This window comes from Doryrhamphus excisus, chromosome 3 (assembly GCF_030265055.1).
Source record: "Doryrhamphus excisus isolate RoL2022-K1 chromosome 3, RoL_Dexc_1.0, whole genome shotgun sequence".
Taxonomy (NCBI): domain Eukaryota; kingdom Metazoa; phylum Chordata; class Actinopteri; order Syngnathiformes; family Syngnathidae; genus Doryrhamphus; species Doryrhamphus excisus.
In genome coordinates, this window is record NC_080468.1 from 9,024,778 (window position 1) to 9,037,870 (window position 13,093).

Sequence of the window (13,093 nt, forward strand, 5' to 3'; positions counted from 1 at the left end):
GTCATATATCTCATCTCGTTTCATATTATCGGCATACTGTATTTGTATATAACTCTGGGAAAAACTGTTGATTTTGTTAATACTTTGGGTGTTTATATTGTTTATTTTTCTATATTGTGTATTTTGTACTGCTTAACTGATTCTGTACTCTTGCTGCTGTGCAATGCAAATTTCCCCACTGAGGGACAAATAAAAGCATATCTTAATCTTAATCCACAAAGCCTGTAGTAATACAAGGTTGTATAATGGAGCTATGACACTTATAAACGGGTGGAAGCCTAAATGCAAGCAGTGTGAGTCTAAAGACTCTGTTAATAAATTACACACAATCAACAGAATTCAGTTAGTCAACAAAGTAATGTCCATGCCTTTTTTATGTTGCTTGTCTCTGACCTGCAGACATCCAAGGATGCTCATCAAAACAGGGCTAGTGGACGCTCACCTTTACTGCATGAAAAAAGCTGTGGTGGACTTTCTTACCGACAACAAGTGAGTTGTACACTTATTTCCAAGCATGACCTTGCATTTACCCCTTAACTATTTACAATGACCCGCATTTGTACCAAGCACACACCAACAAACAGACATGAACACACTTTGGCTGCTTAATCTGTAACAAATGTTAAAGAGGGTTACACAGTGTGTGAGGCTTTGAAAGGCCCTGTTAGCAGGGTATTCCACCAAGGTGTTAATTTGTTTTACAACGTGTCACTGAGGTAGGCTGTAAGGCCTTTAGCCTCTGAAGTTGAGCAGTGTCACCGTAGCTGCCCAGGCTCCACACCGGCAGCTAGACCGCCCCAGAGACTATGAACGAGTTGGCATTCGATGTGGAAACACGCATTAAAGAGGTGTCACTCAGCAGAAATGTCAGTTTGATTGTGTCGTGTATATAGGATGATATTGTAAAGATCTTTATTTGGAACTCTTTATGGGGTTGTCACAAGATGCTCAACTTGCAAGATGAGATGATGCATGAGATTGGGGGCACGAGAATGAGACGAGATAAGATTTTAACAATTTTAAGAAATGAAAAAATATGACTGGACTGTAAAAAATTCTGGCGTATTTTTGCTCTATTTTTCCACTTTTGCTGGATTTTATTTCGCAATGAGCCACATTCCACAGATGGCAGATTTTCAATCATGCATTACGTAGGTGACACTCACTCCCTATAGCCTGCTCTGCGGACATTTTGACTTTGTTGATCATTCGAATTTATATACTGAATAAATGCTTGATGCAAGAAACACTTAAACGTGCACCATCAATCGACCATGCTGTTAAATTTCCCAACACGGATCTCTTCTATGTATGAGGTGTGTTATGAAGCAAATGAAAGTAATTGAATCATACATATAAAATGTCAAATCAAAGTTTATATAAATAATTTGTGTCAACATTCCTGTTTTTTTTTGGATAGTGTTCAACAATTCCTTAATTTGTCCAACTGCAGTTCTCCAGTCATTTCCAGAGTAAATGTGTTAAATGCTGATGTTAAGCAGGAAAATTGTCAAAAATAAGAATGGTAGTGTGGAGCTAATATGTCTGGAAATATACCAGAAATTGGTAAGCTGCTTGTAGTCACAGCAAACATCAGTCATGGAATTCATCCTTTGACGGCTCGGCCAAAAGACACAGGAGCAATGTATTTCAAAAGCCAAATATTTTTTACGCCAGCTTCAAAAAAAAAAAAAAAGGAAAAAAAATCAGCCTTTCTCGATCCACTAGCTTTCCAACACCAATTTAACACGGCCAAGTCATTTAAATAAAGGAACAGTTTGCCAGATTTTACTCACACATATACACAGAAAGATTCATATCAATATTTTATCTTATTTTTGACTTGACTTTTTTCTATTTTTCCCCTTTTTGTCCCTGCATATTCTTCCTCTGTTCACTGAAGAAGAAATGGACACAGTAACTGTTGTTTTTCTCCTGTCATTCAGATGGAAATTCTAATCTCCCTTTAAAAGAAAGTAAGGGACAGGGTGAAGGGGGGTGCAGGAGGGTGTTGAAGCGGAACACACCAGCACAGTGCATTGAAGACAAAATAAAACACAAAAAGATTACCACCTCCATACTTTTGCAACTATTTGCCATTGTTGCAGTGCCATGCAAGGCCAAATCTGCAGCATGCTAAAGTTGGATGTTGATATTAAGGTTGTTACAGTGCAAACAAAATGCAACATAATATAATGGAGAGCTATGAAGCATACAAGCATATTCAACAGTCAAATTGCATGTTCCTCCCCCCCTCGCCCACTGTCGTTTTGAGATATTATGAGTGCAAAAAATAAAGTCATATTTTCGGTGTTAGTTAACAAACTCTGCCCCTTCTCACTCACTGTAGGTCCATTTCTTCAGTCCGTGGTGAGTTAGTGCCATATCTGGTGCGCAAGCAGTTTTCTAAAACAAGGTGCAGTCCCAAATCTAAAGATGACACTGAAGAGCAGAGCCAGAAGAAGAGTGACAGCTCAACAAACAATGGTGAGCATAACCAAATGGAACCCATTAATGCAGCTCCATAGATGGAATATGGAATACAAACATGATGTCTAATTTCTGGGCCCACAGAGAGACATCCCCCAAACAGATTAGTCCTGTAAATATATTTAATCATGTAAGCATAGTCTACTGATTACATACAAACATATTGTTAGCTTAAGAAATCCAGGGAACCTCACTCCATTCACTTTCCATCAGTGTGGGTTGTATAGAGTATCACAGTAGTTTGGTTAAGAACGCCAAAGTTCGCTCTTTTATTGTTTTCATTTTTAGAGTACAGTCATCCTTTGCCACTTCAGGAAACAGAGGCATATTTAAGCAAATGTTACTTTTTTTTAAACTAAATTAAGCCATTTTCATGCATTAAATTAAGCATTCAAAAGATGCATTCAAAGACATTGATGTAGTACTCTACACTAGTCACTAGGTGCCAGGAATGTTAAATCTAATGTTCAGTGAGACAAATAAGGACCAGGCTATATCAACAGGCTTTTATTATATTATTGATTATATGTTATTATAACAGGCGCAATAATTCCGAATAAAAACAGAGGCTACAGTTGTGGCCATAACCCACTGCTAGCTGAAATTCAACTCTGAGCCACCGCTCCTTCAGGGAACACATTTATATCAACACACACAAGCACGAGTCATATTTATGTCTTAACTGTCTTATTGTGTCTTATTATGTCTCGTATATTGGTAATCCAAGTGTAAAGGTGACTATAGGGGTGCTCCAGGGGGCTAATAATGTTTAAAAAACGCATGAAGAAGGTCTTAAACAGGTTTTCTATGCTCTGTGAAAATATTCCATTTATAAATAAGGAATCCTTTTTTGCAGAAATTTGCTTATCACAGACGATCTAGAACCAATTAACTGAAAAACGAGGCATTACTATGGTCTACTTAGGCAGGAAACCAATTGTTGCAGGATTAACTATACTCTGCCACAAGTCGTAGCATCTTCTTAACAGGGCCTTGTTCATACCAATGCTAGTTTGACTAAATGTAAATTTTTATTTAAAAAAAACTAATGTGTTGTTTTATCCATCCACCCCTAGTCAGTAGTCAATAATAACGGGCACTTTCCTCTTCCCAGAGCTGCTCATCTCATCACGTGACGATCCTCTCCTCCAGCTGGCTCAGGAGCGCTCCTGTTGGAATGACCATCGAGGCGACATGAGTGAGGCGTACCACGGAGGAAAACTTCGATGCTATGTTCACATCATGGATCAGGGTCTTTGCTACCGCGTCAACACACTTGCTGCCTACATTGAGGCAAACCGCCTGGTGAGTTAAAGCACTACAATGGCAGGATACCACTACATGTAATTGATTGTGGTGCGCCGTCAATGGCAAAATAAAAGCTGCCGCACCTTTTTAAAGGGGTTTTTTTTCTGTTGAAATGTAAACAATGTTAAGTAATACATTGTATGAATTAACATATTATGCTACATCAGGGGTGCCCATCACGGCAATCGTGAAGGTAGTAGCCATGTTGTATCATTGCTGCCACAACGATACAGCAATAGTACTACACAGTGGCAGAAGTCCACCCCCCATGCAGCACACCGCAGCTTAAAAAAAATCCAACAGGAAACCCTGAATGGCATATGCAAATTTCACATTCTGAATTGTTCCTTTTTACTTTTGTATCTGCTTGCTAGGTTCCCAAACTTTTGTTTGACGAGCCAGCGGTCCACCCTTCCGCTGTCATTTCAGAAAGATGTCAGGTTTGTGTCTGCTCATTTGGACGTTTTACCTTGTGTTCCCTGGTCTGTTGAGTTTCTGCTAATTGTCCTCAGATGGTCAGATGAGCTCAGCGTTTATATTACTCATTGATGAGAAGTTTACATGGAAGTATGTGTTTCTGAGTAATGTTTCTGTGCTCTATCATCACCCAGATTGGATCCGACAGCATGATCGGGGCCCTGTGTCAGATTGCGGATAAGACTTCGATAAAGAGGTCCACTATTGGAAGCTCCACCACGATTAAAGAGAAGGTTAAAGTGACCAACTCCATCATCATGTATGGGGTTACCATTGAGGAGGGGTGAGAATACACACACACGCGTACATGAACATGCTGTGTTGTAATGAAAACACAAATACGCATTGAGAAAGAATTCCGCCTTCAAGGCATGCTTATGGTTTAGGCTTTAATTGTAACCTCAGTGTTTGTTAAAGATTCAGTTGGTACATGCTTCCCTGGCTAAATGGGGATTTCAAAACGTTTTTTGCCAAGAAACTAATAACACCACAAACATTTATCTAGAGTCGTAACTTGTGTCAAACCCCCAACTACAAAGCAATATTGGGGTCGGATTAAAAATAGAAAAACATAGTACTACAGTCAAATCTCGGTTTTTAAAAGGTGAAAAGTTGTTTGCGGGGATTCATTCTTCTATCCCCCTTCCTCCTCTCCATCGCCACTCTTGGCCATCACCGCCAAACAGTCTTCAATAAAAGCAGCTACACACAATAATCCACACAAAAATCTGTCCCTATTCCAGCTGCATTTCCTTGGATTTGTACTTCCCACCAAAACTGTCTGTTTTAATTTATTCCACCTATGGCCTGCCTCTGGGCACGCCCACTCCGCTGTGATTGGTCACATGCTAAGGCACCATGTAGACGCACAGCGTGTCCGAAATTAATCCAACTTTCCCGACGTGAGCGCGCTGCTTCTGGCTTCAGCGACAGTTTGGTCTTCTTTTAAGTTCATGTTTACAAAAATGTGAAATGCCATTCATTCATTCATTTTCTACCGCTTTTTCCTCACGAGGGTCGCGGGGGTTGCTGGAGCCTATCCCAGCTGTCTTCGGGCGAGAGGCGGGGTACACCCTGGACTGGTCGCCAGCCAATCACAGGGCACATATAGACAAACAACCATTCACACTCACGTGAAATGCTGTTGACAGATGAAAATATTTTACTCTTGCTGGGAATCACCAAATACAATAACTTCTGCCTGAGCTTGTTTCGTAAATGGAGGAGCAGAGCTTGGGGGAGGGTAGAGGGTTAAACTGGCTTACGGCCATGCCCATATAAGGAAGTCTGCTCCTCTGTGACATCACAAAGGGGCAGTTTTAGCACACCTTCTGAAACTGAGCATTTTGAGTTACTCCAGACATCTTTTAGGGCTCACTTCCAAATGCTCAAACCTAATTATCTGAAACTTTGGCATCATTTAACACGATAATGCAACATTCTAACTACATTTATGGGTCAGAAAAGTGGAAAAAGCATAATAGGTCCCCTTATTTTGGGAACTGATTAATTGGGTTTACATCTTTTCCTATGGGAAAAATAGCATTGGTTTTTGTAAGTGTTGATGGGACCTTTTAGAACTTATTAATAACATAAACATAGGTACTATATGTTGAATAAAGACAGAATTATATGGGATTAATGTTGTAATGTTACCAGAAAAAAGTTTCAAGAATGTTATAAGTTGTTTGTTGTCAAGTTAAGACTTTATTCAAGTAACATTCCGACTTTCTTCTTCTCTTGTTCTGGAGTTATGCTACTTAATTCTTGCAGTATCTCTCCGTATGTAAAATGCTAAATATTTTACAATTGAATGGTGAGGATTCAACTATGCGCAAGTTATGTGTGTTAAGTCAGATGCTTTGTAAACGGGAGGTGTCGCAGGTTTTGTTTTCTGCGCTCTTGCGGGGTCGAACAAGGCGCACTTGGCCTACAATGTGCCTATTGGTGTGCGACCAGCCAGAGGCCAGCTCCAAACAAACAGAGAGCTGCTGAAGTGAAGCACACAACATCCCAATATCTCATTTGACCGCTAATTTACTTGCCCACACCAGGATTCCCACTGGTTATGGAATTTGCAGAACACTATGAAGCCTTGTTACTCCACACAGTAAAATGCTGGGCTCTTTAGGAAGTAAGGGACTGAAAGTCTGCCAAGCACATCTGAAAAACACATTGGCCTTAGTGATATAATATTTTTCTGCATAGATATATATATTCTTTTGAAATTATCAGAAACATGATTGTTATGTTTTGGCCCATACCCTGCCGTGCCTCAAAGTTTCGGTTCAGTAGTGTTTGCATAATCCTCATCACAAATATGCAAGCAAAACAATACCTTATATGTCAGAGGTAATGAGTGAATAAGATTATGCTGCGCTCATCTGTGATGCTGCACATATTTTAGTCACTCACTTTGACGTGCTGATCAGCGACTCCTCGTGTGCAGCCGTTGCTAAGCTGCAATGAGAAGTTACTGTAGAATTAACATGTAGCTTAATCAGCTGTGGTGGAAGAAGATTCATCTTGGCGTGGAGTCCGAATCTTTAATGGTCTAATTCAGGGGTCTCAAACTCAATTTACCTGGGGGCCACCGGAGCTAGGTTCTGGGTGAAGGTTTTCAAAAGAAACCCAAAACGCATTTATTAAAAACTGGAAATAAAATCAATAAAAAAAACTATCTTCAATGCTTTTGCTTCTGCTATACCCTACACTTTTTCAGTACTTTGGTTCTGGTTTTCCACACCAAAATATCTGATAAAACATTCCACTGTTCTCAAATATCTTAATTTTTATTTTTCTATACACAAAATAAAATAAAAAAATAAACTTAAATTAAGAATAAAGACAATGAATCAATCAATCAGTAATAAATAAGTAAAATAATAATAAAACAGCAAATAAGAAAAACGTAAGAAACCACATACAGTTGGTAGAGAAATTATTTTTTTGAGATTCAAATGTACAGTATTAACAGTTATTTAACCTTTAACATGAACATTAATGAAACTTAATAATTTGACCCAATTAGCAAGTTAGCATCGTACTCAGTTCCATCTGGGAGCAGCGTGGTAACTTTAACAACATGTTTGATGAGATGCTTTATCTTGACGTGTATTTTCCCTTTTATTCCAAATCATTTCCTGCATTTATTTGTACCCAGCGTCATAAGCCTTTAGCTTCATTGCTAATCCAAAGCAAAACAGGGCGGGGTAACAGGGTAGGGTAACAGTATGGGCGGGGCAAAATCATGTTAATTGTGTCCGGTGTGCACACAGCTTTAAGCTGTCATTTCAACATTAAACTTTGGTATCAAGGTGGGGGCCTCAAACTAGTTTGAGACCCCTGGTCTAATTCAAAGGGTCCACTCCTTTTCTTACGCTCCCTTTTCTCTCAACTGTGGCCTCAACGCCATCTCCCCTCTATCCCTCCATCTCTCGACAGCTCTTCTTTAAACCTCTCGAGGACCCCAGCCAACTAGCATGGGGACCCTCATCGTGGCCATGTAGGCGCACGCACAAAGGCATGAAAGAAAAGTAGAGAGAAAGAGATGCGAGAGGGGAAGAAAGAAAGTGGGCAAAGCAAGCTCGACTCCGAAGAGAAAATTGCAATTCTTTCCTTTCTTTCGTTGGAGACATAAAAAGGAAGGAGAAAGAGGGAAAGAAAGAGCTAGTTTGAGCGGATTAGCAAACCCCGGCCATGTCGCCGAAACCCCTTGCATTTCTGGTTTCTTTGTTTGGAGCTGACCACAGCTTGTTGACAAAGCGCGGTGTGTTTGGGAAGGGGCAAAGTAGGGGTCAACTTTATGGGGGGGGGGATTGGAGCAGGAGGTGGGGGTTGATAGTATGTGTGTGTGTGTGTTTGAGGGAGAGAGAGGATGGGGTGGTCATGGCAAGGAGGAGCCCTGGTGTTAGTAATTAGTGGTGTTTCAGCTTTGAAACTTCTTTGGTGGTCTCTCGCTCGCCTTCTCTCGCTAGTGTTACAAAACTGGGATTCTTGTAATCTCCCATCACCAGCTACCACCACCACCTACCTACCTCCGTGGCGGTCATTTAAACACACACACACCCACACACCATCTTGCACGCTTTCCTGGCTTAGCCACCTGAATAAAATGGGCCAACACAAACCTGTCTGTTTGGGAGCTACACGGGGCCAAGTGTGTGTGCGTCACTACCCCGGCAAGACGAACATGTGTTCACCACTGGTCTCCCCGAGCTAGTGAAGCGCGTGCACACATTCTCCATCCCACACATTTCACACACAGCCTCCATGTTCAGCCAACACAAGCCTGTCTGTGTGTCCTCTCCAAAAATGTTATGGCTATGGTTTGGCTGAACGCGAGCGTGCACCGTGGGTTGGGACTTAATCGCCAAGCCAACAATGTCCTCAAACATGCACGCTGTTCTTTAATATAAATGCAAATTTTATGTCATTAGTCTCAGTAGGAATATTTCATATTGAAGGTTTCCGAGCAGGTCAACGGTGGAAACAGCCATTAACTCTCACCTCCAGCAATGGCACCACATCAGTAGTAGCGTTGTGGCGGAAAACTGTGGTTGCACCGGGCTGCTCCCAGTATGCTTGTAACGTTGTATATTTGGGCACATACGTACGTACGTTTTAAGGAATGAACAGGATCAAACCTCTTGCAGGCAGCGTTAGCGCAAAGATGGAAACTAATGTCTTTGACACAATTTTACAGGAGTAAAACATTGATTGTTTATTTAGGGCATGCTCACACCGAGCGATTTGTAACAGGTGCCAAATGCCCCCCGCCCCCTCATAATTGAAAGAGGGTAGCCAGGGCTAGTACACTTGCTCATGCACGAGCAGACACTGAAGCTCCCACCCAAGGGGTGTGGTATAATTAATGTCATTGTTCCTCCTGCCAATTCTTAACAACCGCCGCCACCTTCCGCAAAAGAAATTTACAGAAAGACTTGTTGTGGCATACTCAAACACAGGGGTCTCAAACTCAATTTACCTGGGGGCCACTGGAGCTAGGGTCTGGGCAAGGCTGGGCCGCATCAGGTTTTCCAAAAAAAAACGCATTAATTGTCTAACGCATTTATTAAAAACAGAAATATATACAAACTTTTTCAGTGCTTTGGTTCCGATTTTCTACAATAAAAGCTCTGATAAAACATTCCACTGTTCTCAAATATCTTAATTTTTATTTTTCTGCACAAAATAAGATGAAAAATAAATAAACACATCAAGAATAAAGAAAATCAATCAATCAGTAATAAATAAATATTATGATAATAATAATAAAACGGCAAATAATAAAAACTTAAGAAACCACATATAGTTGGTGGGTAGACAAATTATTTTTTTCAGATTAAAATGAACAAAGCATTATTAGAGCCCTGTAGACATGACAAAACACGACTATAGTCACATTTATACTTTTTTTATTTACAACATATTGCGCAACTGCAGGGTCTTGAGACACATGCTAACTCGCAAACTAGAGAGCTAGCGACCTAAACGGTAAACTTCAAGTTATTTCCTTTAAACTTAAATAGCCAAAAATGTACCACTTCCACACGGATAGGGAGGATAACTATTAACAGTTATTTAACCTTTAACATGAACATTAATCAAACGTAATAATTTTTTCTGGGTACATGATACCATACAGCATCCATATCAAACTTGCGCGGGCCGCGCTAACATTAAACTTTCATATCAAGGCGGGGGCCTCAAACTAGTGTCCTGCGGGCCAAATTTGGCCCGCGCGCTGCGTGTTTGAGGCCCCTGCTCAAACATGCTGAAGCCTGAATGCTATTTTCATCTCTTAGGCCAGGGGTCAACAACTCGTGGTTCTGGGGCCACATGCAGCTCTTAGCCTTCTTGGTACGGCTCTCTTTGCTGAGCTCAGAATTATTTTTTAACATAGAAATAGGGGGAATGTGCATTTTCGAACAGAATATGCCGCAAGTCTGTGAATGCATCTCGACTGCGTTCTGACTGCTGATTGGATGAGCAGTTTTGAGAGTTTTGAGTTGAGCCTTAAGCAAGTTACTGCACCGTAAAATTATGTATAGCAAAGTAACGAGAGCATTAGCGACAAAATGACCAAGTTGGCAACACTGGACTGCACGTGTGATGGGAAGGAGGGGGAAGCCGTTTACAAATGGAGAATACCTGAAAGATTTATTCTCCGAATTAAAGAAACAAATGATTGCAAAAATTAAGTTAAATTAAGTGTCTCTCTTTGCAAATACAATTAAGAACAGGACCAATAGAATGGTTATTGATGACAATTAAGCAAAGGCATAAACACTACTGAGCAAACAACACGCATATGCACAAATGTGAGCATTGAGCTTTTTATAGCTCTCTAAGGCAAACATCCCAGTGTAGCCAAAACCCATTATGCTAAAGTTAAGACGTTAATAATATAAGATAAACTTGTTAAATATTGTTTCACAGGTGCAACATCCAGGGCAGTGTGATTTGCAGCAATGCTGTCATCGGCCGGGGATCGGACCTCAAATACTGCCTGGTGGGAAATGGACAACGGATCGAACCCGGGGGTGAGCCCAAAAAATGTTTACAACACATACATGTCATGCTTTTTATATCGGGAAACAGCATTACCGTATTTCTGCTGCTAAATGTGAATCAAGAATAGTTTGTACGTATCAAGAATGTTTTGTATTTCTTTAATCCGCTTACAGCGAAAGCTATATGTTCATATGAGTGTGTATGTGTGTGCGTGCACGAGTGTCAGTGACTGTGTTTTTGTGTGTGTGTCACATTGATGGAGAGGTTAGAGAGCAGGGCCAGAACAGGACCACCCGGAATTCAACAGCAGCACCCTCCAGCCACGTCCAGAACACACATGCGTGTTTAGAGACGCAGACGCTCGGGCCACCAGACCTCCGAGCCGTCTAATTGAGTCAACAATAGAGCGCTTAAAGAAACGGCACGTTAACTCCTCTGCTCGAGTTTTAGCCGCCATCTAAATTGTTTGATATAAATAACACATGTAGAATATAAGAATATATTAGTTTAATGGCGTGGATTCCCATCCACATCCATATGATCTCCCTTCCACTACTTTTTTACCTTTTTAATTCCTAATATATTAAATCTCCAAATGAGCAATTGCAATTTTTCAGGCTTCTGAGTGTAAAGGCTAAGCATTTTTCAGTGTTTTGTTAACTATGAATATCACAATATACACCGTTAACTGTAATTTCCACAGCACTGTTGTCAGTCAAAAATGAAACATGCAAAACCACTCAACACAAAATGCAGTTTTTAAATGAAACTTTTAAGGGAGAAATACCTAAATGGTCTTGTGTGGAAAACGTGGAACAGTGGTGAACCTTCACATGAGTGGCGGGCCAACCAAAATCACCCCAAAAATGTGTCAACAACTCAGCCAAGAGGTCACAAAAGGCCCCACAAAAACTGCAGGCCTCACTTGCCGCGGTTAAGGTCAACCATATTCATGACTCCATAATTACAGTTGTTTCTGTTTTATACCTATCTAGGTAGCTACACCACAAATTAAATTGAAGTTTCATTTGAGCTTCTTCATAATATTTTTCATAAAAAGATTTGTTTAGATATGGATATTTTATCTATATATATTTATCTATATATTTTAAAGCTATACTTTTGGCAAAAAAAACAAATACACCTTTTTATGTCTTGCTTTATTTGAGACTATAACGGTTTGTTACCCATTGGGTCTTTTTTTAGTGAATCTGCAGAGTGTAACAAATCAGATGTTGTATGTTTTGGCAAAGTTGTGACTACTGGCAAGCAGATTAATTCCAACATGATATCATCCAATGCTAGAAACCTGCATGCAAAATTGTGGTGCGTAAGCTGTGTAGGCCAAAAGTCTGTCACACGAAAACAAAATCGCCAACATTTGTCTCTTTAATGGACTGAAAGTCTCTCTCAAGTTTAAGAAATATTTGTTTTTATTATAACAAGACGGGCGCAGCAGTATAACCTTGTCATTTTACACTATTGTTTTTAGCCAAGACTGCTAAATAGAGCAACTTTGGGTTTGGTCACCTGTATTTGTGAAGGCAAACAAAAAAAGTGTATTTTTGATTTACAGAGAACCTTTTAGCATGGCGTATTCATAAGAATAGGAGGTAGTAGAAGCTCAATGGGAAAGAAAAGGTGGGAAGCAAGGTTGCGTGGCATAGTAGATTAGCAGAAAGGAAGGAAGAAGGACTTCAGGTTGTAAGGAAGGTTAATGAAGGAATGAATGAAGGAAAAGCAGGATGGAAGGTCATTGGGAAGAAAAGGTTGATGAGTGGAACTTGGCAAAGAAAGAAGGCTCAGAAACTGAAGTGTAGGAGAGATTGGAGGGAAAGAACATGGAAAGGTGTCTTTTAGAGGGAAGGAAGGGGGGATGGTAGTTTCAGGAAGGAATGTTAGCAATTAGGAAGACAGGGAGAGATGGTTAAGTGGATGGAGGGACAGTCGGAGGGAAGGCAAGGTGGGCAGCTGGCAGGTCACTCTGGTATGTGACAGACTGAAAGTGCAAGTTTGGTTGGTAGGAAGTAAGAAGAGACAAGGAGAGACAACAGTTATGGGAGGTGGAGAGTAAGACAATACTGCATGTTGATGGGTAGCAAGTGGAAAGCAATAAAGGCAAAGGCATGATGGACCAGCACTTTTAGAGGAGAGATGGGAATATTACATGTATATAGGAGCAGAATGTTAGGTGTGATGGAAAGGATGTGGTGACATAATGCATACATATTCAGAATAATGACAACTCCTGCCCTAGACCAAGAGTCAGCATCAAAATAGCCATTTTGCCTCCTCTTCCAGT

General features: G+C 40.5%; 1 protein-coding gene across 2 annotated transcripts in view; it reads left to right on the plus strand.

Annotated features, from left to right (window-relative positions):
* The window catches only part of eif2b3 (eukaryotic translation initiation factor 2B, subunit 3 gamma), a 66,014-nt gene that overhangs the window by 49,102 nt on the left and 3,819 nt on the right, over window positions 1-13,093 (plus strand). For both annotated transcript variants that reach the window (XM_058066437.1, XM_058066438.1), the window contains 6 exons: window positions 400-489; window positions 2,351-2,487; window positions 3,605-3,795; window positions 4,173-4,238; window positions 4,410-4,558; window positions 10,717-10,820. In XM_058066437.1, the coding sequence (XP_057922420.1) occupies window positions 400-489; window positions 2,351-2,487; window positions 3,605-3,795; window positions 4,173-4,238; window positions 4,410-4,558; window positions 10,717-10,820 (737 nt within the window). The remainder of the gene's footprint in view (window positions 1-399; window positions 490-2,350; window positions 2,488-3,604; window positions 3,796-4,172; window positions 4,239-4,409; window positions 4,559-10,716; window positions 10,821-13,093) is intronic.